General features: G+C 35.4%; 1 protein-coding gene and 1 long non-coding RNA gene across 5 annotated transcripts in view; one reads left to right on the top strand and one right to left on the bottom strand.

Annotated features, from left to right (window-relative positions):
* The window catches only part of LOC123839644 (uncharacterized), a 56186-nt gene extending 51979 nt beyond the window's left edge, over positions 1 to 4207 (top strand). Inside the window, exon 5 of the long non-coding RNA XR_006789688.3 lies at positions 1181 to 4207. This is a non-coding gene — a long non-coding RNA (uncharacterized LOC123839644). The remainder of the gene's footprint in view (positions 1 to 1180) is intronic.
* The window catches only part of STARD13 (StAR related lipid transfer domain containing 13), a 521208-nt gene that overhangs the window by 293231 nt on the left and 200717 nt on the right, over positions 1 to 27260 (bottom strand). For all 4 annotated transcript variants that reach the window (XM_064586208.1, XM_064586209.1, XM_064586211.1 and 1 more), the window contains one exon: positions 25929 to 25962. In XM_064586208.1, the coding sequence (XP_064442278.1) occupies positions 25929 to 25962 (34 nt within the window). The remainder of the gene's footprint in view (positions 1 to 25928; positions 25963 to 27260) is intronic.

The raw sequence follows: 27260 nt of genomic DNA, 5'->3' as shown, positions 1-27260 counted from the left end.
ATGAACTGCCCTGCGTGCTCATCCTTTTCTAGATCCACACAAAACACTTCAGTCCTCTGGCAGAGAGCCTCCATAGTCTGTGCTCAATATGGGACAGTGCAGGAGGTGATAACTTCCAACCCCAACCCAAAACATCAGCAGGACATTGTGTCACCAGCTCGAGGAAGAATGTGGTTCATTTTCTTCACAACTTCTAGAAATTTGACATTTCTTCCTAACCATGCCTCCCCCAATCCAGCTGCTCTGAGTATCAAAATCGTCTCAAATGTGTTTAGTGTTTAACAAAGTTTTTTTTTAATTTTTATTGTTATGTTAATCCCCATACATTACATCATTAGTTTTAGATGTAGTGTTCCATGATTCATTAACAAAGTTTTTAAAAAGAGAAGCTCTTTAATTTGCTAGTCCTACCTCTACAATATCTTTGGCTCCATCTATTTCATGGTAATATCTCTGACTTGAAATATTTGAATTCCTCTGAATATTGGAACAAAGCAAGATGCAAGATTTATTATATCATTGGTATAACATTAGAATTTATTAGAAATAACATATGTTAATTAACAATCACAGCTTTTTAATTACCTTTAGAAAATTCCCTAACAGAGCTAGTTTCCGTCAGTGGAAATAGGAACCATTCTCCAGAATAAAAGGCATAAATATGACAGATAGCAAGCAAACAAAGACTGTTTCTACCCCCCTTGGTATATTTCTCCCCCTTTCCTTTCTTATTTGCCAGAAGTGGACTGATCACTTGAGATTCCATGCTTTTAACTGGGATTTAAGCTCTTGTCCACTCTCCAGAGACACCCACCCTCCTCAAATGTATTTCTGCTGTTGACTTCTGTTTGATCCTTCTAAGGCCTGGGCATCCTGGCAGGTTGCTCCACTGTGCACTTCAGCAATGTCTAGGTTGATGTTTTGCAAGAGCACAGCGAAGGTGGGAAGAGTCTCCCAATCAGAAACAAGCTAACAGAGTTCTTGACTTTAGCAGGCATAGAAAGAAATAGATTTCTTTGGAAAGAATATTTTTTAAAAATAAAGAAGTACTGTATGAGTGTCTGATAAAGAATCATCATTTTGATCATTCTCTTTATTCTTTACTCAGTTTATTTTTTAAACCAGCCTCATTGATGCTTTGAAACTCCTTGGTTCAATTTTGCATTTTGCATTGTTGTAGGTGTCTTACAGAGCAATTGGCAAATGGTTGAGGTCATTCCATGGGCCCCTGTATGCCTGAAGACGCCACCTGTATGGTCAGCTTCACTTCAGAATCTTCAGGCTTCACTAGAAGAACAGATGCATACATCCAACATTTGATTCTCAGCAAAATTTTGTCACCAAATGATAATACCCTTCATGCAGTTTTGTAAGTACAGAGACTCATTGGAGGTCATCTGAGGACTCTGAAAATCTTTGGAAAAAATCTCCAATGGGAGAGGGTAACAATGAGGATAATAATGAAGGCCAAGGATCAACAGATATGTTTCTTCTGCTAGGCTTCCAATGGGCAAGTGAGCTTTACCAATGGATCCTGAAGAAATAACTTCATCACAAGGCTTAATTCTGAATTTCTAAGCACACACTCGTTTTCCTAAAGGATCGTTCCCTTTGGGAATGCTGACTGAAAGTAGAAGTCTGGAAAAATCTGCACTAAACCCAACATTCAAGTACTTCCCCATTAAGCATAAAGGGGAAATTGAGCAAGAGCACTGAAGGAGGCAGGCAAACTGGCTTCTTGGCCTACCACGAATCACTCATGCGTGATGGTTAAGTCTGAGCATCTAGTCAGGGTTTCCATTTCCTCCCTCATAGGGTGAAAAGGTTGGACTAATTATCTCTAATCTATTTTCCACCTTTAGTATTCTTTGAATCTAAATGATAATGATGATCAATGAAACTAATTATTTTTCTGAGGCTATCAATTATACATTTGGATCTCTAAGAAGGAAATAGAGAAAGGCACATTACAGATCTTGTTTTTTGACACTATTTTCTTGATTTCCTACAATTGCTCTGGTACAGTATGTTCAATTAATAATTTTATTTACTATAATTAGAATTTCTAATATATCATAAAATCCACAGGCAAACATTACACTAAGAATGTTCCTACATGAAACAAAAACCACTAGTTTATTAAGTAAAACAAATTATATGGCACTGTGTAAAATAAAACCAACAAGCCTACAGTTTGATTTTCCCATTTATGTGGAAGCTTATAGAAATAATACTGGAGTACTGTAATACAAATTAGAATCATAATATTTAATATTAAAAAACAATATTCTAACATTCTCTCTTAATAGATTAGATAATCTATAGAGAGGGTGCATCTGATTGGTTTTGACCATGCAGAACTCTCTACACACAAATCTATGACAACAAATTTGAAAATGTTCAAGAATGAATGATTTATTAAGAAAATGAAAATTGCCAAATGACCCACAACAAAAGAAAAGTTAAACAGAACATTTGCTATAAAACAGAAGGAAAAGGTGAGTGAATATCCCTCAAGTTCTGGTTAATTATAAAACAAGATCATTGCAATGGTATTTAAATTAAGTTTTATCATGAAAAAGTTAGAAATAACCCTAATTTATATTATATAATCAGGATAACTTTATACTAAAGATAGCTCAATATATAGAAAATTGGAATTAATCCCAATTATGATACGTACAAGATTCTGAAATTAAAAAATTAGCAAATATCCAGCAATATAAGGGGCGCCCGGGTGGCTCAGTTGGTTAAGTGACTGCCTTCAGCTCAGGTCATGATCCTGGAGTCCCGGGATCGAGTCCCACAGAGGGCTTCCTGCTCAGCAGGGAGTCTCCTTCTCCCTCTGACCCTCCTCCCTCTCATGCTCTCTGTCTCTCATTCTCTCTCTCTCAAATAAATAAAATCTTAAAAAAAAAATCCAGCAATATATTAAAATAGTAATACCCTACATTAAAAAAAAAAAAGAAAACAAAGGAAAGCATATAAAAACAAGAAGAAAACATGAGTGAATTACATTATAACCTAGGTGTGGGGAAAGTTACCTTCCTACCTTTGACTCAAGTCCAGGGGCAATATGAAAAGATTGATAAATTCAACCCAAAGAAAGCAAAATATCACAAATAAAACAAACCTCTGTATAGCAAAACTGTAGAAGCAAAGGTAAAAGACCAATGACAAACCAGGAGAAAATATTGGCAATGTGTATAAAGGCTAATATTCCCAAATATGTATAAAACTTTCAAAATTTGAGGGTAGAAAAAGATAAACAAATGACAGGAAAATGGGCAAAGCACATGAACAACAATTCACACACAAAACACAAAACGGCCATTATACATATGACAGGATGCTCATCTTCACTCATAATAAGAGAAATCTAAATTTAAAGTATACTAAAATATCATTTTAACCTACCAAACTGGCAAAATTAAAAGCCTGATATTATATTAAATGGTGAGGCTAAGGGAAACAAGCACTTTGATATATTGCTGGTGTGACTGCAAACAGATGTAAGCTTTTTGGCCAAGCAATCACACTTCTAGAATTCATCCTTTACATATCCTTGCAATATGAAAATACAAATGTGTAAGATTATGCTTTTCAGCATTATTTGTATTTGCAAAATGTTGGAAACTATCTAAAGGCTCAGACATAGGAGACAGGTTGGTAAAACCATGGTCCATGCATACGAGGGAGTGCAATGCAACTATTTAAAAAAATAAAGAATCTTCTTTAATTGATAAGGAGTATTCCCCAGGATATACTGTTAAGTGATACAAGAAAAATGCAAAAAAGAATAAACAGAAGGCTAACTTCTGTGGGAAAAAAAGAAGAAATAAGAAAGTATACATGTATTTGCTTAGGTTATCAAAAACAAAAAATGAGTTAACCAGAGTGTAAATGATAAAGTAAATGGGGCAAAATGTCTTAAAAATGATAAAATGTTAAAAATTGGTTAAGTTTGGGTAATGGTTATATAGGTAAATTGAGTCAAAGAGCATACAGGGTTTTTTTGGAGTATTTTTACAAATTTCTTGTAAGCTGGAAATTATTTCAAAAAGAATGTTAATATTAACATAATAATCATAATATACTATGACCAGTGAAATCACTTCTAGGAATGCAGGAATGATTTGAACTAAAAAAAAAAAGAAATAAATACTTTAATACACATGAAAAGGTCATTTCATTAAATAAGATTATGCAGCCATTACATAAAAATTCTAAGTAAAATAATGGTAATAAAAATAATTAAAATTTGATAAAAACTATCAAAACTTAACAGGAAATTCATTCAAAAAATGAAACACATTTAAGCCATTTCAGTCAAATCAGGATATAGTCAGGGATTTCTGCTATCAGAAATTGCAATTAAGACAGAAAAATAAAATAGTATAAATATTAGGGAGAAAGATAAAATTAGTTATTTTCCCGCAAGATACTAATTACTGTAGGTTTTATTTGCCTGAAAGAGTGAAAGATTTTAGTTTCAATAAACCAAATGGACTGAAGATTTTAGGTTTAATTGAACCAAACCAGGCCCTACTCAGAGCAAGTAGTTACTGGATAAAAAAGAACAGATACTCAGAGAAAACATTTGCAAAGTGGACATATCATGCTGTTGATTATGATAATAATAAGCCTGATAGAAGAAATTGTAAACATTTCCAACTATATAAAAATTATAAAAAATCATATGCAAAATTAAAAGAATCATATTAAAAAATCAGAAGCGGGGTCAATAGACAATTTATATATTTGAAAAAAATGATTTATAAGGCAGATGACACATAAAGGGTCTATAACTTCAGAGTTCTTACAAATTGATGGTTAAAAAAGACTAATAACCCAATGGGAGAAAAGCATAATAGCTATGATGGGAGAAATAACAGAGAACTGATTTTAAATAGTCAATAAATACATGAAAATATGGAATAAAGACAACATAAAGTAAGATATCACTTTGTGCTTCTATTACTGGAAAAAATACAATAAGGTCAATAATGACTATTGTTAATAGAAATGTGGGAGAAAGGGTTTATAAATATATTGCTGGTGGAAAGGTGAACTGATAAAGTGATGTGGTAATAGCTACTATAATTTAAAATACACATCCTACGACCTCACTCCTTGGAATCTATACCTTAGAAATAAATACAGTAATATGTTAGGATACAGGTACTAATATAAAAATTGCAGTATTTTCTTAGTGGCAATATTCACCAGTAGGGGAATAGCTGAACTGTGGCACATTCACAACAGGGAATACTGTACAGAATGTAAAATGAAAGAAAGAAAGAAAGAAAACTGCTTCCTGCAAGAGAGAGTAGATACACATTCCCTAATTTATCCTGCTAAATACAACTGATAACTCTGGACATTATATATAAAACAAATACAAGCAGCTTCTGAAAGGCAGAAGGAAGACCAGCTAAGGACCTCAGGACCTAAATGTAGTTAATTCCCTGGGGTTTTCTTTATGCCTCACTTTTCCCAGACTGCTGGAAAAGCTGGTAACCTGGAAACACCATTGGGTGCAGACCAAAAAAGGCCCAACAAAAGCCAGCTCTCTCTAGCCAAAGAAGCATGAAAGGGAGAGCCTAGTTAGACAGGAAATTTTAGAAAATAATTACTCTACTGCAGCCAAACAGCACAGGAAAAAACAAAACAAAACAAAACTGTGTCCCCTCCACCCCCCAAATCAGCAAAGGCTAAACAAGGACACCTACCCTCACCAGACTTTAATAAGGTACCCAACACTCCCTGCCAGGGATGGTGTCAGAAGAGGCAGAGTAGGTAGGGAGTTTAGATTTTCATCATCACTTGTCAGTAATAATGTGCCTTGTGTCTCTTCCCCTCCCCACAGGGTGGTGTTGGAAGAGACCCAGAGGAGAGTAGGCACTTTTACTACTGCCCATTGGTAAGGAGGGTACTCACATGCCATGGTGTTAGTAGAGGCTAGCTGGGAGCAGTAGCAAAGCATTCTTACCACTCCCAGCCAGGAATGGATTAGTAGAGGCCTAGTGGAGAGCCAGAACTTCTATCCTTATCCAGAAATAATAAGGAGCCACCTCTCAACCCCACCCCCAGGTGTCAATGAAGGCCAAATGAAGAATCTGGATTTCTATGCCCACTAAGCTATAACAAGGTGCCCCCCACCTTTCCTAGTTTGAGCAGTGTCTGAAGAAGCCAGCTAAAACAGAGGGTTTAAATAAGATGCAGAGTTTCATAATTTAATACCCCAAATGTCCATATTTTGACTGAAATTCACTTGTCATACCAAGATCCAGGAAGATCTCACACTGAGTGAGAGACAATCAACAGATGCCAACAATGAGATGACAGAAAGAATTATTTTACAAAGATTTTAAAGCAGTTACTATAAAAATGCTTCAAAAAGGAATTACAAATAAGCTTAAAACAAATAGAATATAGAGAACTTCAACAAAGGGATAGAAACTCTCCACAAAGAAATAGTATGAGGGTTGCTGGAGTGGTGGGGGGTGGGAGGGATGGGGTGGCTGGGTGATAGACATTGGGGAGGGTATATGCTATGGTGAGTGCTGTGCATTGTGCAAGACTGTTGAATCACAGATCTGTACCTCTGAAACAAATAATATATGTTAAAAAAAAAAAAAAAGAAGATGGCAGGACGGGAAGAATGAAGGGGGGGAATCGGAGGGGGAGATGAACCATGAGAGACGATGGACTCTGAAAAACAAACTGAGGGTTCTAGAGGGGAGGGGAGTGGGAGGATGGGTTAGCCTGGTGATGGGTATTAAAGAGGGCACGTTCTGCACGGAGCACTAGGTGTTATAGGCAAACAATGAATCATGGAACACTACATCAAAAACTAATGATGTAATGTATGGTGATTAACATAAAAATAAAAAAAAAAGAAATAGTATAATGTAGAGCCAAATGTAAATTTTAGAACTGACGAACACAACAACTGAAATAGAAAACTAAATAGATGGACTTTACAGTAGGGTGGAGTGGACTGAGGAAAAGAAACTGTAGTGAACACTACGTGAATGGCAAAACAGAAAAATAACAATTATCCATCTAAAAACAGAGAGAATATTACTTAAAAAAAAAAAAGCCTCAGGGATCTCTAAACAAAAGCTTCAAGGGCCACCTGGGTGGCTCAGTCAGTTGGGTGTCTGCCTTCTACTCAGGTCATGATTTCAGGGTCTCAGGATCGAGCCCTACATGGGGCTCCCTGCTCAGCAGGGAGTCTGCTTCTCCCTCTCTCTCTGTTCCTCCCCCCATGCTAGTGCTCTCTCTCTCTCTCAAATAAATAAATAAATCTTAAAAAAAGAAAAAGCTCCAACATCAGAGTCCTGGAAGGATAGAAGAAAGAGGGTAGAATTGAAAAAATACTAAAAAAAAAAAAAATTGCTGAAAACCCCCCAAATTTGGAAGACATAAATCTATAGGTTCAAGAAGCTAAGTAAACCCCAAAATCAAAGAAATCTATACCAAGAGTGAAAACTAAAAGAGAAGAACAAAATCTAAAAATTCAAGACAAAACAAAAATCTTGAAAGCAGTGAAAAAAGAAGAAAGGACTTCTTATCTTAGGGAAACAGCAATTCAAATGACATCTTATTTCCCATTAGAAATCATGGAGTCCAGAAAAAAAATGACATCACATTTTTTAAGTGTGGAAAAAAAAAAACTGTCAACCTAGAATCCTATATCCAGTATAAGTATTCCTCAGAAATGAAGAGAAATCAAGACATTTTCAAACAAAGGAGAAGTAAGAGAACTTGTTGCTGGCAGACGTACCCGAAAACAATAGCTAAAGGAAGTTCTCTAAACAAAAGCAAAACAATAAAAGAAGGAAGGAAGAACATGGTAAGCAAAAATAAGGGTAATTACAATAGGCTTTCCTTCTCTTCTTAAATCTTCTCAATTATATTGATAGTTGAAGCAAAAATTGTGCCACTGTCCGATGTGGTTGCAAATGTATATTGAGAGAATATTTAAGACAATTATATTTCAAATGGGGGAGAGTAAAGGGATGCATTGGGAGGTAAGTATTTTATGATTTATTTGAACCAGTAAAATAACACCAGCAAACTGTGAGAAGTTATGTATAGGTGATATAGTAACTAAAGCAATGATTAAAAAGGCTATCCAAGAAGATACACTCAAAAACACTAAGATAAAAATAAAATTCTAAAATTGTTTAAGTAACACATAATAAGGCAGGAAAAAGAAAATAGAAATGAAAAACACAGAAGTTAGAAAACAAAATTTAAAATGGCACAATTAAGACCTAACACATTAATAGTTATATTAAATGTAAATGGTCTAAGTGTATCAATTAAAAGACAGAAATTGGCAGAATTAAGTGGCAGAAACTCACTTCAAATATGACATGAGCAATTTGAAAATAAAAGAATAAAAAAGATATATTATGCAAACATTAATCAAAAAAGCAGGAGTAGCCATATTAATATCAAATAAAATATGATACAGTGTAAAGAAAACTACCAGAGAGAGAGGGACATTAAATGGATATAAAAGAGTAAATTCACCAATCAGTGTAGTAATCCTAAACAAGTATGTGCCAACAAACAGAGCTTCAAAATATGTGAAGCAAACTCTAATAGAACTGAAAGGAGAAATAAATGTGTAATTATAGCTGGAGACTTTAACACCTCTTTCCCAACAATTGATAGAACAACTGTATAGAAAATCAGAAAGGGTATGGAATCACTCAATGACAGCATCGACTAATATGGTACAATCAACATTTCACCCAAATAGCAACAGAAAACATATTCTTTTCAAGTGCTCATATGACATATACCAAGAGAGATCATAGCCTGCACCATAAAACAAGCCTCAACAAATTTTTAACAATTGAAATAATACAGAATATGTTCTCTGATCACAATGAAATCAAACTAAAAATCAATAGCAGACAGTAAACAGAAATTTTCAAATACTTGGAAACTAAACAATACACTTGTAAACAATCCATGGGTCAAAGAGGAAGTCTCAAGGGAAAGAAAACTGCATTAACTAAATGAAAATGATAATACAATGTATCAAAATTTGGGGGACACAGCTAATGGTGAGGGGCTGTATATTTGTAGCATTACATGTATATTACAGAAGAGGAACTATCTCAAGTCAGTAATCTAAGATCATATCTCTGAATCTGGAAAAAATGGGGCAAAATCAACCCAAAGTAAGGAGAAGAAAGGAAATAAAAATAAGAGCAGCAATCAATGAAATTGAAAACAAAAAAAAAACAAAGAAAACCAATAAAGTCTGGTTCTTTGAAAAGATCATTAAATTTAACAATCTGCATCAAAATTAAAAACTCTTTCTCTGTGACACTCATGTGGAGAGGATTAAGAGCACACTATAGACTAAGAGAAAATATTTTCAAACCACATATCTGACAAAAGACTAGTATCTAGAGTATATAGGGAATTCTCAAAACTCCACAATGAAAAAAGGAAATAGCAAAATCCATGAAAACTCATTTCACCAAAGAGTATATACAGATGATAAATAAGTATATGAAAAAATTTCAACATTGTTAACCATTAAGGATATATGTACTTAAAGCCACAATGAGATATATTACAACACACCTATCAAAATGGCTTTAAAACAAAACAAAACAAAAACAAAAAACTGAAGCCAGCAAATGCTAATGAGGATATGCAGAGAAACCCTATCACTCATACATTACTGGTGGGAGTACAAAATGATACAGCCACTCTCAAAAGCATTTTGGAAGTTTCTTTAAAAATCCAAACATGGAACTACTGTACAACCCAGCAATTGTCCTCCTGGGCATTTATTCAGAAAAACAAAAACTTATGGTCACGTAAAAACCTGTATATGAATATTTATAGCAGCATTATTCGTGATATATAGTAAATCCATATCATGAAGTGCTACTCAACAACACAAAGAAATGAACTATTGACACACAAACAACCTGGATAAATCTCCAGGAATTATGATGAGTGAATAGAGTCAAGCCAAGACGTTACATACTGTTGAATTCCATTTATATAACATTCTTGAAATGACAAAATTATAGAAAAAATTAAAAACTTACTGGTTGCCAGAGATGAAGGAGGGTGGTGTTGAGAGGGAAATGGGTGTAGTTATAAAAAGAACATTAGTGACCTTTGTAGTGATGGAAATATTTTCTATTTTGACTCTATCAATGTCAAATATCCTGGTTGTGATAGTGTACCATTGTTTTGCAAGATGTTACCATTGGGGGAAACTGGAGAAAGGGTACATGGAAGCTCTCTATGTTATTTCTTACAACTGTATGTGAATCTATAATTATCTCAAAATAAAAAGTTTAATTTAAAAATTTTTTTTAAAGGAATGTAAGTATGAAAGAAAGAGGGGGGAAGGAACAAAGCAAAGAAAGGTAATTTCTTTCTCTATCTCTCTCTTCCTTTCTATGCCAATTGACTTGATTAGAGTTTGAATGACAAGGTTTTGAATGAGAAGAAAAAACGGTGCACGAAAGAAGCATAGTATGACTTCATTTTTGTTAGACAATGACACAAACCATTAAATAAAAAAGTCTGAAAAGAAACACATCCAGTTCTCAACAAAGGTTATCTTATGTGGGTGAAGCAGAGAGGGCGCTATGGGGGAAGGTAAGGAAAAAGGGATTACTAAAATGCAACTAAAAAAAAGAAGACAGAAAAAGTTTACTGAGAGTATACATATGTATGTGGGTAATATGCATAAAAAATTAGAGCAAGATAGCTAGAATTAGACCTTTGTGATCTATGAGTATGCCTATACTATATTAAGAAGACAAGTTTTATAGTAGTGTATTATTTTGCTTCTATTTCATATAGATCAAACAAAGCACCCAACTTCTAGGTATGAATGTTGGGGTACCAACGTCTGCAAAGACAGCTAACAATAAGCCCACCCATCTCTTTTGTGGTAGTTTGTTATGCAGCAATAGACACCTGAGACATGTTTATAGGTACGTAAATGTTTTTAAAAGAAAAGAGAATATTTGAACAAAAACTTACCTATCAAAAGTGGTTGCTTAGCAGTGGCAATGGGAATGGAAGGGGAGATGATTAACTGTTACTTTATATGTCTTTATATTGTTTCACTACAATTTGAAAAAATCAGTTAGAGAAAAAATTTACAAGGAGAAATAAAAATGTTCTATGTTCTGTTTTCTTGTTGGAACCGGCCTTTGGAGAAATGCCCACTCTCATTTTATTGTTATTTTCTATTTGCTGTGCATTCCATAGTCCTCAGTTTCAGACATTTGTGTATAATGTTGGCTTCATAAACACATTTATAAATCAATTATCTTTAAAAATAAGGGCCAAAAGCATATGCATTGAAAGTGGCTGTGGATTGGCAACTGAAACATTCTTAATCTTCTTTAAATACGCTATAAAAACTAAGCGAGAGATAGGCGTTAGCAAAATTGATTTTAAAATATTCTCAGTAATGCAGTCTATAAGCTACATTAGAAAAGTGCATTAGCTCACAGAACATTTTATCAGCTTGTAAAATTGTCACCAGCTTCTCTGTTCTGAACAGTGATACAGCAATGATAAGTCTGCAGGAAATTTATCAGAAGCATGAAAGAAAATAATGTTTTTGCTGTGGGTTGCAGTTTCCATTTTTATTAACTTTTATATTTATTGGATACTTGATTTCTTTAGGATCTTCCTGGACTTCTGATAGGCTCTAAATTCCTGGCCAAGGCCATTTTCATTAATTCAATTCAACAGATTTATATCTACAGTGTCTACTATGTGCTCAAGACACTGTGCCAGGTGCTTGGAGAAAGAGAACGAGAGTCTTAAAAAAAGCAGAGGAATTGTCAATAGGAGATAATGATCTAGTATGAAAAGTAAAACATTTAAAAAGACTAAATAATATGCAGGGGGTAAAGCCATAAAAACTAGACAAAGTATATTCCATTTGACCTGCTCTTAAGGATAGCAAGAGTTTGGCAGGCAGACAAGATCTGGAGCTAATATTCCAGACAGAGTGGAAGGATGTGGAGAAGCAGGGAAGTGTGAAGAGCATGATGTGACTGAGGAAGAAAATGTAGTTTGAAAAGGATGAGTGGATCTGATTGGTAGGGTGTGGAAAAGATGGAGGCAGCATAATACTGAAATCAAATACACAAGCTCTTTTTCAATAAGGGTGTCAATTCAGGGCAGGAAAGGATACTCTTTTCAACAAACGATGCTGGAACAACTGGACATCCACGTGCAAAGAACAAAGTCAGACTCCCTCCTTAGACCACACACAAAATTAATTCCAAGTGATCACAGACCTAAATGTAAGTGCTAACACTACAAGAATTTTATTTTATTTTATTTTTTATTTATTTTATTTTTTTAAAAAGATTTTATTTATTTATTCATGAGAGACAGAGAGAGAGAGAGAGAGAGAGAAGCAGGCTCCCAAGGAGCAGGGAGCTCAATGCGGGACTCGATCCCAGGACCCTGGGATCATGACCTGAGCCGAAGGCAGACGCTTAACCATCTGAGCCACCCAGGCGCCCAACACTACAAGAATTTTATAAGGAAACATAGGAGTAAATTTTCATGAACTAGGTTTGGCTAGGAAAGGGTTACTTACATACAACATCAAAAACGTAAGTAAAAAAGGGAAAAATTGATACATTTCAATTTATCAAATTTTAAAAAGTTTGTACTTCAAAGGACATCATTAGGAAAGTGAAAAATAGAATGGGAGAAAATATTTGCAAATCATGTATCTGATAAGGGCTTGTATACGATATATTTTAAAACTCCTACCATTCAACACTTTTAGTTTTTTTTAAGATTTTATTTATTTGACAGAGAGACAGCACAAGCAGGGGGAGCAGCAAGCAGAGGGAGAAGTAGGCTCCCCACTGAGCAGGGAGCCCAATATGGGACTCAATCCCAGGACCTTAGGATCATAACCTGAGCCGAAGGCAGCCACTTAACCGACTGAGCCACCTAGCCGCCCCCATCCAACACTTTTAAAAAGACAATTCAATTTTAAAATGGGCTTTATAAATCTTAAAAAAAAAAAAAAAAAAGATTTAACAGACATTTCTTCCAGGAAGATAGATACATGACCAATAAACATGTGGAAAATGTTCAACATCATCAGTAGTTGGGGAAATGCAAATCAAAACCAAAATGAGATACTGCTACTTCATACCCACTAGGATGACTATAATAAAAAAGACAGATAATATGTTGGTGAGGAAGTGGAGAAATTCTCGTTCATTGTTGCTGGGAACTTAAACTGGTGCATTCTACCACTTTGGAAAACAGTTTGGCAGTTCCTTAAAAAGTTTAACACAGAATTACTATATGACCCAGCAATTCCAAATAGGTACCTAAGAGAAATAAAAACATATGTTCACACAAAAATGTGTAAATGAATATTCTTAATAACATTAGTTATGATAGTCAACAAGTGGGAAGAATCCAGTGTTCATACACTGATGAATAAACTTAATGTAATATACCCATACAATGGAATATTTTGTACAAATAAATAGAAGTGAAGTACTGATACATGCCACAATATGTATGAACCTTAAAAGCATTATGGTGAGAGAGTAACCAGTCACAAAGGACCACAGAGCATATGATCCCATTTATATGAAATATCCAGAATAGGCAAATCCAGAGACAAAAAGTAGATTAGTGGTGGCCAGGGGCTAGAGGGTGGGATTGAGGTGGAAGTGGGGGAGTGACTGCTAATGGCTGTGGGGTTTCTTTCTGGGGTGATGAAAATGTTCTCAAATTGACTTTGGTGGTGGTTGTACAATTCTGTGAATATACGAAAAACTACTGAATTATACACTGTAAGTGGGTGAATTGTGTGGCACATAAATTGTATCTCAATAAAGCTCTTTAAAAAAAATCCTAGGTTGTCCTAAAAAACAAAATAAAAAACATACAGACTCTAGAGTCAGACAACTAGGTTGGAATCTGTAGTCTCCCACTCACCAGTTATGAAGCTCAGAGCAATTTGCTTTATCTCCGCTTTACCCAATTTCTTCATCTGTAAATGAATGATTAATTCCAGCTGAGATCTCAAGGGAAATTTTCACCGAGATGGAATTTGGGCTGGGTCAAAAATAGCGTTTTGTTAGATTATGAGATAAAGACCTTAAAAGGAACTAACACTTTCAAGAGCACCTAATGTGTGCCAAGTTCTGCACTAAACATTCTATGTATATCACTGCAGCTCATTCCTCCTGCTTTGTACTTAAGGAAAAAAGTGATGCTGAGAGTGAAGTGGTCAAGTGACCAAGTAGGGGTTCAACTGCAGGTTCAGGGTCTCCTGCATGGGGCCTGAGTAAGCCCTTGAGGAGGGAAGTGTCTTGATCAGAGGGAGGGAGTGAAGTGAGGTCTGTCTGGTAGTGCAGGAGGGGGTGGGGCGGGAAGTGACAGTTAGCCTGCTTAGGAATTTGATGGCCAGACAAGGTTTCTGGATTTCACCCTGTGGGTAATAGGGAGCACAGAAGTGCTTATCAAAAAAGGCCATAAGCAGTAGGGATGTGGATATATTTTTATATGTAAAAATCTAAATTTATCTTGCACATTATATAGCTCAGATGTACCTTTCAGAAACCTTCTAATGTTACTCAAAATAGACACAGTCTGACAAGCTCGCCTTTAGTGAATTTTCCAGAGGAGAAACTGGTTTGCTTCCACAATTTAAAGATGACTTTAAAGATAAATTAAAATCCTATCAGAGTCTGAGAATTTGTTAATTTGATCTGCTGATTGTTATCAAACGACAGACTGATTTTGATGTGAGTTTTAGAGCTAAGAATAGATAATAGAGCCTTTAAATCTCATTAAAACCCTCAAGAGATGAATAAAAACTGTTAGTCTCACCTTATTCAAGAGCTCAGTGAAAAGGAAAACCACCGTATATGTAATTATTCAAATGGAATAGCTGATATGTATTGTATACTCATTTATCCTATGGTGGGCTTTGAGATTTTTTTTGTTTTCTGGTCTTTGGGTTTTTGACTAGTACTGCCAGCAGCATGAAGCCTTGCCTATGCCTCCTAGTTGGAAAGAGATTCGTCCAAAGCCATCAAGAAGCAGAGTGTCCTGCAAGCATTTGACGTGTCTAGGGACTGGCAAAGCTGGTACCCCAAGGTCAGCACCATGCAGCTGAAGGAACGGGTAGCAAAAGTGCACTCGGGCCCATTCCAGGTGGTAACCCAACCTCAAGTCATGTTGCTAGCTTAGTGCACCTGCACGGGAAGTCCCAAATGCAAGGCTGCTCTTCCTCTCTAAGCCAGCGCTTCTCAATGGAGATCCTACATCTACTAGTATGGATGCCCTTGGGAAAAAAGTGAGGTGAGTGCATTTTTTGTTTACTTCAACGGTGGGGAACTTCTGCTAGAATTTAGTGAGCATCCCGAAAAAAAACATAGGACAGGACTGCACAGTGAAGAATTGCTCTGCATTTAACATGAGTTCCAAATCTCCTGCCACCTATTACCTGAGCTTCTCTGAAACTAAACCCTAATTCCATTTTAGACACAGATGAAATAGTTTTGACACGATTTTAATACACACTGAATTTTCCAGCAATTAAACTACCATGTAAATTGTGGGAAGACTGATATTGAGTCTTATTTAACCTTATTTTAAAATGCTAAATATGACCATTTATATTTAAACAATTTACTTTTTAGTTACTTAGGCTTTCAACACTGTTCTCATACACAACTTACACAATTTCTTGTAGTAGAGTTTCTTTTTCTAATCCCTCCTCGATATTCTGTTGCTTATGGAAGGAAGTTATCTGTAGTGTCTTTTTAAATATGAGACTGAGTGTATGCATTGACACATGGTGGAATTTCAAGAAAGGAGATAGGTTTTTGGTGATACTTTGTTCTGTGCAAATAAATAAAGGAAAACTCATCTAAAATGGAGTCAAGGGCACCTGGCTGGCTCAGTAGAGCATGTGACTTGATCTCAGGATTGTAAGTTCGAACCCCACATTCGTTGTGGGGATTATTTAAAAAATCTTAAAAATATAAAAAATGGGGTGCCTGTGTGGCTCAACCAGTTAAGCATCAGACTCTTGATTTTGGCTCAGGTCATGATCTCAGGGTCACGGGATTGAGCCCTAACATTGGGCTTTATGCTCAGTGTGGTGTCTGCTTGAGATTCTTTCTCCCCCTCTTCCTCTGCCTCTCTTTTTTCTCTCTCTCTCTCAAATAAATAAATAAATAAAATCTTTAAAAAAATAAAAAATAAAAAAATAAAATGGAGTCGAGAAGCCCCGCAAGAAGTTTTCACAAATGTACCACTCATTGCAGCCTCCATAACCAACAGAAAGTAGAAAGATACAAATTATCATGAGAATGGAGGACATTTTTCAAATAGGAACTTCATCTCCTGCTTTTAAGGAAAAGAAGGAAGATCCCTCCCTGCCCCAGCAACAACACACTACCACCATTTGCAGCCAATAAGAAACCGTCTCAACCATGAACTCTTGTTCTTCTCCAAAGAACTTTTGTTTAAAACAATCCTCCTCAATTTCCTCTTAAAACATAATAAAAGCTGACCTTCCCTTTGTCTCTTTGGACTTGACTATGGCTCACCATAGCTTGCATGTCCCAAATTGCAATTCCTCTGCTATTTCCCAGTAAACTCATCTTGCTGGTAAAATTACTGTCTATTTTATTTTTAAGGTTGACAGTTCCTACCCTGCCCTATGTTATAACACAAGGAATTAATTATTGTGAGACCATGCATTAATAAAGTCCAGCTCATTTGCAAGAATATCAAGCTTTCTCATTTTCCCCATATTAACAGTCAACAATTTGTCTTGGTATCTAATCTTTACTTTAGTTAAGGTTATTTTCTCTTGCCTTTTATCACACACTTATAAGAATTATTCTGATTTTACCCTTATGTCCATTCCTTCATTTTCCCATAACAATTCTATAAAATGGCTTCTCATATTTTTACTTTTTTTAAATCCAAAACTATTCATTATGAGTGTTGGACTATTTCATTATATCTTCTCATGCAGTCAACCTGAATCTTATATATCTTATCTATTAAATATATAATATATCTTATATATTAAAATATGTAATATATCTTATATATTAAATGTATATATATTAAATATATAAGATTACTAAATACTAATTACTTGCATTTTTATTTCACTTATTACACTTAAGTCATTGTATTGGTTTTTGAAATTATAGGTATTTGCTATCTATAAATTTCCTTTCAGAATAGTAAATTCAGTATACTTATTTGTTATAAAACTTTTTATGAAGTATTTGTTATATTAAGTGGTCACTGTACTGTTATTATTGTAACAAAACACTTTTCACATTTTATATCAAAGAAAACAGAATGTGATTTAGCCAAGATAATACATAAAGAATAAGCTTTGATATCTTAAAAGAGAACCTTGGCTGCTCGCTCTATTCTCACTTTATAGACCTCTGTTCACCATTAAAATGCTTTATCATTCATCATTTGGGTCCTCAGTAAATATGTTGTAGCTAGAAGTGATTATAAGAACTTCATATAGAGCTATTATTATTAATAATAATAATGCCAGGAATAACCACCATGTATTGGTCACAAGCAGGCACCATACTCAGAACTTTCCATCTATTATCTCATATAACCCTCACAATAATTGTGTCAAATAGGTATGTTGTAATTTATGGTCACAGATGAGGAAAATGAGGCTGAAACAGTTCAGTAACTTGCCTTGATCAGGAGGCCAGGAAGGGACAGAGGCCCACACTCACACTTCAGCCTCTTTGTCTCCAATGCCCACATGTTCTGTCTCCAAAAAGAACAGTGTTCTTTAGTTTTGCATTAAGAAAAATAAAACATAAAAATATTTTGAATTGCAGAGGAAGGCAGGAGTGCTTTCAATGAATCTGTTAAGGAAATCAATAATTCCTACAAGTATTTCAAATCAAAATGATGGAGGAAAAGACACTATAACTCACATTGGTGGCTTACTGATTTTCGCTAGCTATGCCACGATGATCTCCCCTTTCTCACCATTTGGGATTGATTCACCCAATACTGCTCTCCACAGGACCACATCAATATCAAATTGCAGAGTGACCTATAAAAAGATGTTACAACTTGTGCTGTCCAATACAGTAGAACTACACCAGCCCATGTGGCTACTGAGCATTAGAAGTGTGACTAGTCCAAATTGAGATCTACCGTAAAGTGTGAAATACTCACCAGGTTACAAATATTTAATATAAAAAAGTGAAGTATCTCCTTAATAGTTTTAATTTTTGTTATATGCTGAAGTAATATTTTGGAGATATGGGCTAAATAAAATGTTATTAAAATTGATTTCACCTGTTTCTTTTTATTTTTTAAATGATTTTAAATAGATTTCAAATGACATATTTGGCTCACATTTGCATTTTGCATTATGGTTCTATTAGGCAACACTGTTCAGAACCATATTTGTTTTCAAATAACCAACCTTAAAATCGAGTCATGGAAAAAAAAAACTGTTGAAGAACAAAAGCAAAACAACAAACAAATGAAACTCAATACTTAGTGTGCGAGAAAAATTATTTGACTAAAGTTTCAATCTTAGTCTACCAGTTAGGAGATGCATAAACTTTGATGAATCATTTCATACCTAGTAATCATTTAATGCCTATTTTGTAAAATCAAGGAAATAACTATATCCTTACCTCATGGGGTTGTTACAAATATAAAATGAATACTTATTTCATTCATTTATTCATTTGACAAAACTTCAGTGATACAAGGAGCTTACAGTGGGAGTTACAGAATTTTATAGGAGCCATAGCAGAGAGCATCATAAAGTGTCTGTGACTGGTTAACTCTGCTTGGGGATTAAGGAAAAATTCAACAGAGGGTTTAGCTTCTGATCTGCCTCTTGAATGTGAAGAGGAATTTGCCAGGGAGAGAAGTCAGGGAATATCTTGTCTTCATGTCTCCCAAATGTGAAAACAGGGTGTGCTCAGTGAATGGGGGTGGGGTGGCGGTGAGGGTGGGGGTGTGGTTAAGGCTCTGGCAAATAAAGAGGAGGGGAGGAGAGGTAGTACCTTGTTTCCAGTGTTGGAAGGTTCTGGGATAGAAGGTTCTGATGCTGACAGAGAGCCAAAAAAAAGAGGAACCAAAATTACTTGGTAGCTTTTGGTGATGGTGTGCATATTCTAATGTAATTTTAGAATCTTTGTTCCTTTCTTAGAGGAGGATGTTAACAAAAGGTATAAATATAAATTAGCAGGATTTAATTGAATAGTATTCAATAACTAGCTTCTGTACAAAATTGTGTGGGGCAAAATATTCCTTTTTCTTAAAGTGAATGCTTAGCTCTTTGGGTTAGGGCAATGCTTCATAAAAGGGCCCACCTTTTCAACAGGATAATTACAGGGCTCCCTAGAGGAAAGGGTAGCTTCACAAAAAAACTGGAGCCTACCAGAAATCATTTAGACCTTCCAGTACTTCCAAAGACTGAATTAGTTGCTAGAAATAAACATATATCAAAGTTACTCATCTGTACCAATGCTGTAGTCAATATGATTGAAATTTTTCCATGGGACTATATTTATATTAAAATTACAATGAAAATAATGGTATATGATACATTCAAGATTATATATTTGAGGCTAACATACTTATAAAAGGCAATTTCAAAGACAAAATTATGGCTGCCTTTTAATTCTAGTATTTTCTTTGGCACACTTTTTACAGGGATTGCTCTTTCAAGAACAATAAAAATAAACATCAACTAATCACAAATCTATTTACAAGTTGTGGGTAGATTGTAGAACCACAGAATGAAAATATTTTATTTTCAACATTAAATTTACATTATTTAAGGAATCAATATGCTGTACGTAAAAGTGGAAAGACCTGCTTTTTAGACAGCACATAAATAAAGTCATGTTGTTATTGAATAGAAATTTTTAATCTTTTCCTTTCAGATCACGAAATAAATAGGACATAAGGCTAAAAGGCTGTTTTTCAGCTAAGGTCTATTCTTTGCAATAAATGGTATTGAGCAACAAAACAAATTGATATGCCAGTGTTTCTGACTGAAGAGATTATTGATTATATCAAAGAAGAATTCTTATAACAAGATAATATTCTTTCCCTGTTGACAACAAATTAGCTACCAAGTATTGTAATTGCTTTCTGCTTTTCAGCTTTCGGGTCATGATCTCATCTTTGCAAGATCTCTCATCCTCTAGAAGAGCCTGCTTCATTTCCTAGAGGACCACAAAAGGAAGAAACCAGGTACTGATTCATCTTTCATCATTTAGGGTTTGCTCAGGTCTGGTTTCCTCCAAAGGCACTTTAGAAGCAACAACAGCAACAGTAAGACCAAACATCTTGCTTTGCTTTGGTTTTGGTCTCCAGAACGCATTCCTCTCTTAAAAAAACATTGCTACTTATTAGGGGATATTTAGGTAAAAGTTCTCTAATCATATTTGCAAAAATAATGTTTCCTTGATTTTAAGGATCCTGCTTATGTCCCTGGCCTATTTACATTCTAAATAATAGCAGAAATATAAATGTAATAGAAAATATCTATGTGTTTTCCTTCTATGTATTCTGTTTATTTATTCTCTTCCCCACTAATTGTGAGCTCCTTGAAAGGAGACACTTTTTCTTCATTGTGCTCATTATGTAATGAAATACAATGTCTGCTCAATAAATTTATGTGTACATAAAACAGAGTAGTTGAAGGTTATGGACAGACAAGCCATAGCAACTAGCAATACCACCTCCTCCCACCCACCCCCACCGTCCCCCCACACTATACTCCTTGGAAAGTATGTTTAGTGAAAAGTATATGGTCTTGAAAATCAAATAGAACCAGGTTAAAATTCCAACGTAGACACTCATTGAGCAATTCAACTTCCTTGATCCTTACTTTTTTATATGTGTAAAGTGAGGACAATACCTCCTATGTTGTAGGGATTTTTGAGGATTGAATGAATGAATATTCATAAGGAATGTATCATAATGCTTGCCTGGCACATAAAAGACACTCAATAAATACTGATCCTCTATCTTCCTTTAATGTCCCACACTTATCCTCTTCAAACTGGTACTTAGCAATGTGCCAAGAGTGTCACAAAGCCACTGGATAAACATGATGGTCATCCTGCTGCATATACTTTTCTGGATGGCATATAATTATATTAATATAAAAGATTTATTCAGGGATTCATTTAGCCAACATTTTTTTTTTTTTAGCATTTGTTATGAAACAGCAGTCTGATGGGTGCAAGGGATAAAATAATAAATAAGACATGGAGTTTCTAGTCTAGTGGTAAAGAAGAAAGGGAGGGAGGGAGAGAGGGAGGGGGGGATGGAGGGAGGAAAGAAGTTACAGTTTTTGACAAGTGCTGTGAAGGAAACAAAGAGATTGCAGAGACAGAAACCTGTGGAGAAGGAGCCAACCTCTTTAGATAGAGTGGGCAGAGAAGGCTTTTAAAAGCAGGTGGCATGTAAGTTGGATAATAAGGACACAGCCATAAGAAGACTTAAGGATGAGCATTTGAAGCAGAGAAAACAGCAAAGCAAAAGTCATCTGAATTCCTCAGGTAAAACAAATTTCATATTTGCTAGCTTGGCACTTTCCCTGACTCCTTGCTATTCAGGGCTTTTTGGTAAATATTTGGTAAATATTGTAGTGGGGACCTTGAATGCCAGGTGCAAGATGTACGAATGGCAGATAAAAATCACTCTCTTTTCACCCCTCTATATTTAAGTTAGCAGCTTGCAAGGGCTATAACTAAGTGTTCAGAATAAACTGGTATAACTCAAATATAGAGGGAAAGATTATATAGCTAGATTTATATACCGCTTATGAGGCACTTGCAACTCAAGATAGAGATTCACACTAAAATAAAATAAAACTAAAGTTCCTCTCAGCACACTCTGATGCTTTCCTTTTGCCTCATGTGGGCATTCTGCCACAAAATGGTAATTGTTTCTCTTTATCCAGACATAGGAAATCACAATTATAAAACTTATTGAATTATTATAAATTTTGTTAGTAACACATTTACTGAAAAGCATTGGTTTCACTGCAGAAATCTTGAGAGGATTTAAGGTAGGTGAATCTCTTGAAGGAGGGATAATTTTATCTTATTTATCTTTGTGTTGCTAATATCTTGCATAGTGCCAGAGACAGATATTCAATGTACACTTGATGAATTAAAAAGAAGTTACAGTTTCCAATTCGGATTGCTGAGGGGTACCAGGAATCTCTTGAGCTCAGGCATTTGTCATTACGATTAAATTCCAGTGAAACAGAACAATATGTACACTTTGCTTTTGTTTGTAATCATTGGTTTGGCCATACTTTTAGCTCCACACATACTCTGTATCTCCAACACCTATGAAATTCTGTTTGTGACAAATCCTTCATAATCTTGATAATAGGCCTAACAAAACACCATAACACAATGAAGCTGAGAAGGCAGAAAGTAATAATTACAGTATTGCAGGAAGGATGAAGAGTTATGGTCACAAAGCTGCTTTTGAAACTGTTCTTAGAGGAGTTATCCCTGTTGCCCTAGTGAAATTACTGAGAAAAAAAAAAAGCAAGTGATTTCTTCAGAAGTGACCTTATTTTCCTTAGGTTTTAAAATTGTTTTCTATATGGAAGAGAAATTTATTACAATCTTGAAGCAATATATATATATGATATATACTAAGAATAGCAAATCTGTGCAAGATTCAAATATTCTTGATAGTGAGGACTGCTGGAATTTGGCTTTGGTATCCCATTTACAAATTTAAAGAAATGAAAAATACATACAATGAGAAACTAAATTTAAGGACAGATTAAGTCAACCATAACTATTGGGTTAATTTTTAAAGTATGTATATATTTGTGAACATTTATATTCACTTTTCAAAGGTAAATTTTCATTCCATTATGGAATCCATACCTTAATATGTATCATTCATTTCTTTCTCTTTTTTTTTTGTACCATTCATTTCTATTTTGACTTTTTATCCAACAAGGACCACAGCATGATAGGCAAGAACTCAGAGAATTTGCTGCACTGTTACCATAGTAAATATTTCTTCCTTCACTAGGCTGAGATATCTTGGCCCTGGTGAACAGTTTAAACTACTTAGGAAAAGAGTGTGTCTATCTTGTGACACTCTCTCTTAATCTATTAATAAAAGCAATAACAATGGCTGGCCTTTAGACCGTATCATTGTACTTCAGCTTTTCTGCTTGAGATCACTATTCCATTGGGCTCTACATTTATCCCTCACCAGTGTCTAAGACCAGAGGAAATGAGGATCAGGCCATTTAACATACAAGAAAGAAGCATCAGAAGTCACCTTACAAGGGCAAACAGAGAAGTTGGCTCACAGTCATGTCCTTCTCCAATTTCACATTACACCTTACATCTGTATATATTAAGCAACCACCAATAGGTCTTCCATCTGGCTACCCTATTACATCTTAGGTAAAACATACATACAGAGAGAAGCTCTCAGATACTCCAATCAAGAAACCATTATAGGGAGCCAAATTAGAAGCGAGGGGAGCACATTTCACATTTTACAAATGGCAGGAAGGAACAATCATTAAAAATTTAAATTGTGAAAATAATTTAATTTGAAAGAGGAGATTGAAAAAAAAAGAGGACAACTATAACTGAAAAAAACCAAATTTATGGACTGTTTTACATTCGCATGGAAATTTGACTTAGGCTTCAAAAATTCTCCTCTGATTTACATGTGCAGAAAAATTGTTCTCAGACATCCTTCACCAATATTTCCTACTCCCAGAGTACTTTCCATAAATATTTATGTGAGAATTGATTTGACTCTTTTCTAGTTTCTGCTGGCCTGCTTGCCTATTCAATTTTTTTTTTTATTTCTGTCAAAATGAAACACTAGCTGGAGGAATGGATAAGCAGCTAAAAATGTAGTTTCTGGTCGATTGAACCCTCACTATATGATACCTGAATATTCGTAGGTAAGCTCCACATCCAATCTGGTACTTCTCACCACATCAGGGCCACCAAAGCTGAACTTCCTCGTTGGAGATTTGTTAGAAAGCTACTTGTCATTTCTAGCCAGGAGTTAATTGCAGTTTTTGTTTGTTTGTTTGTTTGTTTTTTTACTCCCTTAACTGTAGCTTTTACATGATGGAAATTATCCTAAGTTGGATATGCTTATGATAAAAAGAAAATAGATCAAACATATTCTAGTTACCAAATCTCCAGGGGAAACACTTTGTCTAAAACTTCAGATGCTGTTCATTTGTGTCAATCCCTCATTTGGTCATTTCTGGAAGGAAGCACATTCTTTGCTGACCTGAATGTAGTATCAACTCCTTGAATTTAGGTTGGAATTTCAGCAAGAGAGATGAAACACAGAGCGTCCTACTTACGGCATAACTTACTATTGGGACACACCCACACGATCTTGAAAAAGGGCTTTGTTTATTTCCCACTCAGGTGTTGGGTGGTTGAGAGTTCAGTACTGTTAAAGTCTCAAATATAAAAAGTGAATATATTATGTATACTTGATGCTACAAGTATTTCGCCGAAGGGCAGGAGCAAATTCTGTTTGCTGGTTTTAGTGGCACAGCTGGTGGGCCCAGCCGTCTCACTAAAGACATTTTTTTTTTAAAGATTTTATTTATTTATTTGAGAGAGAGAATGAGATAGAGCATGAGAGGGTCAGAGGGAGAAGCAGACCCCCCGTCGAGCAGGGAGCCCGATGCGGAACTCAATCCCGGGACTCCAGGATCATGACCTGAGCCGAAGGCAGTCGCTTAACCAACTGAGCCACCCAGGCGCCCTCACTAAAGACATTTTTGTTACAAAGTTCCAGCCAGTCACTTTGCCTGGTGGTCCAGTGTAAAGGTCTCCTTGCAAATCTCCCTAAGAGATAGCACAGCAGATGACTATATTGCTGATGTTGGTCCAATTTCAACTGAAGCTGAGATTTTGGGTTTCTGAATAATGGTTCTCCAACAATTAAAGAAAAAGGAGCATTCAAAAATGGGAATAATGAGGGTCACCAATACAAGTGAGGGCAGCATTAGAAGATTATAATTAGTGGCATTATTTGACAAGATTATTTCAAAAACTTTAAAAGTTTTTGAAAAAGGCTTTAAAGATATAAACTCAGAGAAAAGAAGTTTCAATTTTACATTGAACTATTCTAAAAGCATATAACCTTCAATATAAGAAGAAAAGTATACTGGAATCACAAAGTTTTTGAAGTGGTTTCCTTCTGTATAAGCATTTAAATGACCAAATGAAGTAAGGAAAAATGAGAAGATTCAGAGTGATGTATCCACAAGGATTGCTCAAATAAAAAAACTGTTCAAATAATACAACATCTACTACACAGTTGGTAAGAAGTGGTGGTTCAGGGAGTGGTTAGCTGTTATTTTATGTAGTCATTTAAATAAGAGACTAAATAAGATGCAAAACATAATCATTTACACAGAACATTTCCAAATATGGAAGCTATACAAATAAAATTGCTACCCTTCATTATTGTCAAGAGGACTCATCTTCTAAGCAGTTGTTTCCATATAGATGCAATGTTTTATTTAGTTCCTATTAAATTTATAGTACATGTTTCAAGATAAGGATTGATTATGGAAAGGTATTTCCTTCTGAGTAAAACCAACTGTAAAAAATGGAGATTAAACCCATAATATGGGCTGCATGACACCTGGTGAAAAACTAAGTGAACTGATCCAGTCTTCAAGATGTAGGACATACTCCATCATACTGTGACTATCGATTATTCAGCAAAACTCACAGCATGCTTAAATTTATAGTGACTGGGCAAGGCTCTTCAAACAACTTTGATAAGCAAATAGAGTAAAACATCTTTTCAAGGAGACTTACCTGCTCTCTCTTTGCTTCGTTTGTCAGAGAGCACCTGCAAAAAAAAAAAAAAAAAAATCACAACTATCTTAATATCTCAAAATTACACTGTTTTCATCAAAAATAACATCATCAAGTTTGAAAAAAAAATCAGATTGTAAAATTAGGAACGAATGACCTCCAGAAATGAAAATAAAATGCCACAAGGATATTAGGATTGAATGATTTTAGACTGAATAAATTGTTTAGAATAATAAGCATAATTAAAGTATTTATTCACAAGGAAAATGTATTAAGTTTGTTTTTCTCTGGACTACATAAAAATTCACACTATCCTATGTCCATTTAGTAACCAGAAGACTGGAGTCTAGTTTTTGCCTTCTACTCCACTGTCCTCGTGTAACCAATAACCTCCTTAGTGCTAAAACCACTCCCTACCCCACTTTCTCTCTCTGTAACACTCCCTCAGCCAAGGCAGCTGAGAAATCCTCCTTTCTGAATTTATCTTTCTGGGCTTTTGTTCTCCCACACTGTTCCTGCTGTTTTTTCTATTTACCTACCTGTTCCTTCTCATTTTCTTGGTGGGCTCCTTTTTTGCTTGTGCCCTTCTTATATATTGATTTCATTTACTTTTGTTTTATTTTCTTTTGTCAGGCATTGTTCAGGACCTTCTCCTCTCACTCTGCACTTTTCCCAGGGTGATCTCATCTACTTTTCATCCATATTCTGATAACCTCCAGATTTATACCCTCAGACCAAGTCTCTTTCCTTGAGCTCCAGGCCAATAGAGGAAACTTTTACTGGACATCTACTTGGGAACATTTCACAGATACCTCAAACTCCATGTGTCCAAAGCTCAACATTACCCACCCCCTCACATACACACCCAGCTTCACACTGATCCCTTTTCTGTGTTCCCATCTTAGTGAATGGCTTCACCATTGCTATGGACTGACTGTGTGCCCCGCCTCCCACCAAATTCATATGTTGAAGCATAATCCCCAATGTGAAAGTATTTGGAGGTAGGGCCTTTGGGAAGTATTTAGGTTTGGATGAGGTCATGAGAGTGGATCCCCCAAGATGGGAGTGGTGCCCTTAAGGGGATGAAGAGCTCAGAGCTCTCTCTCTGTCATATGAAGACACAGCAAGAGATGGTCATTTGCAAGCCAGGAAACAGGCTCTCACTAGCCCCCGAATCTGCCAGTGCCTCATTTTTAGACTTCCAGCCTTCAGATCTTGAGAAATAATGTTTGTTGTTTAAGACACATAGTCTATGGTATTTTTGTTATAGCGTCCTGAACTGACTAAAACAACCACCTACTCGGTTGCTCAAACCAGAAACGCAAAGATCAT

This window comes from Mirounga angustirostris, unplaced genomic scaffold (genome assembly GCF_029215605.1).
Source record: "Mirounga angustirostris isolate CCGP_5_RB_7025 unplaced genomic scaffold, mMirAng1.0.hap1 SCAF_3, whole genome shotgun sequence".
In the NCBI taxonomy this organism is placed as follows: domain Eukaryota; kingdom Metazoa; phylum Chordata; class Mammalia; order Carnivora; family Phocidae; genus Mirounga; species Mirounga angustirostris.
This window is presented reverse-complemented; position numbering and strand designations above follow the sequence as displayed.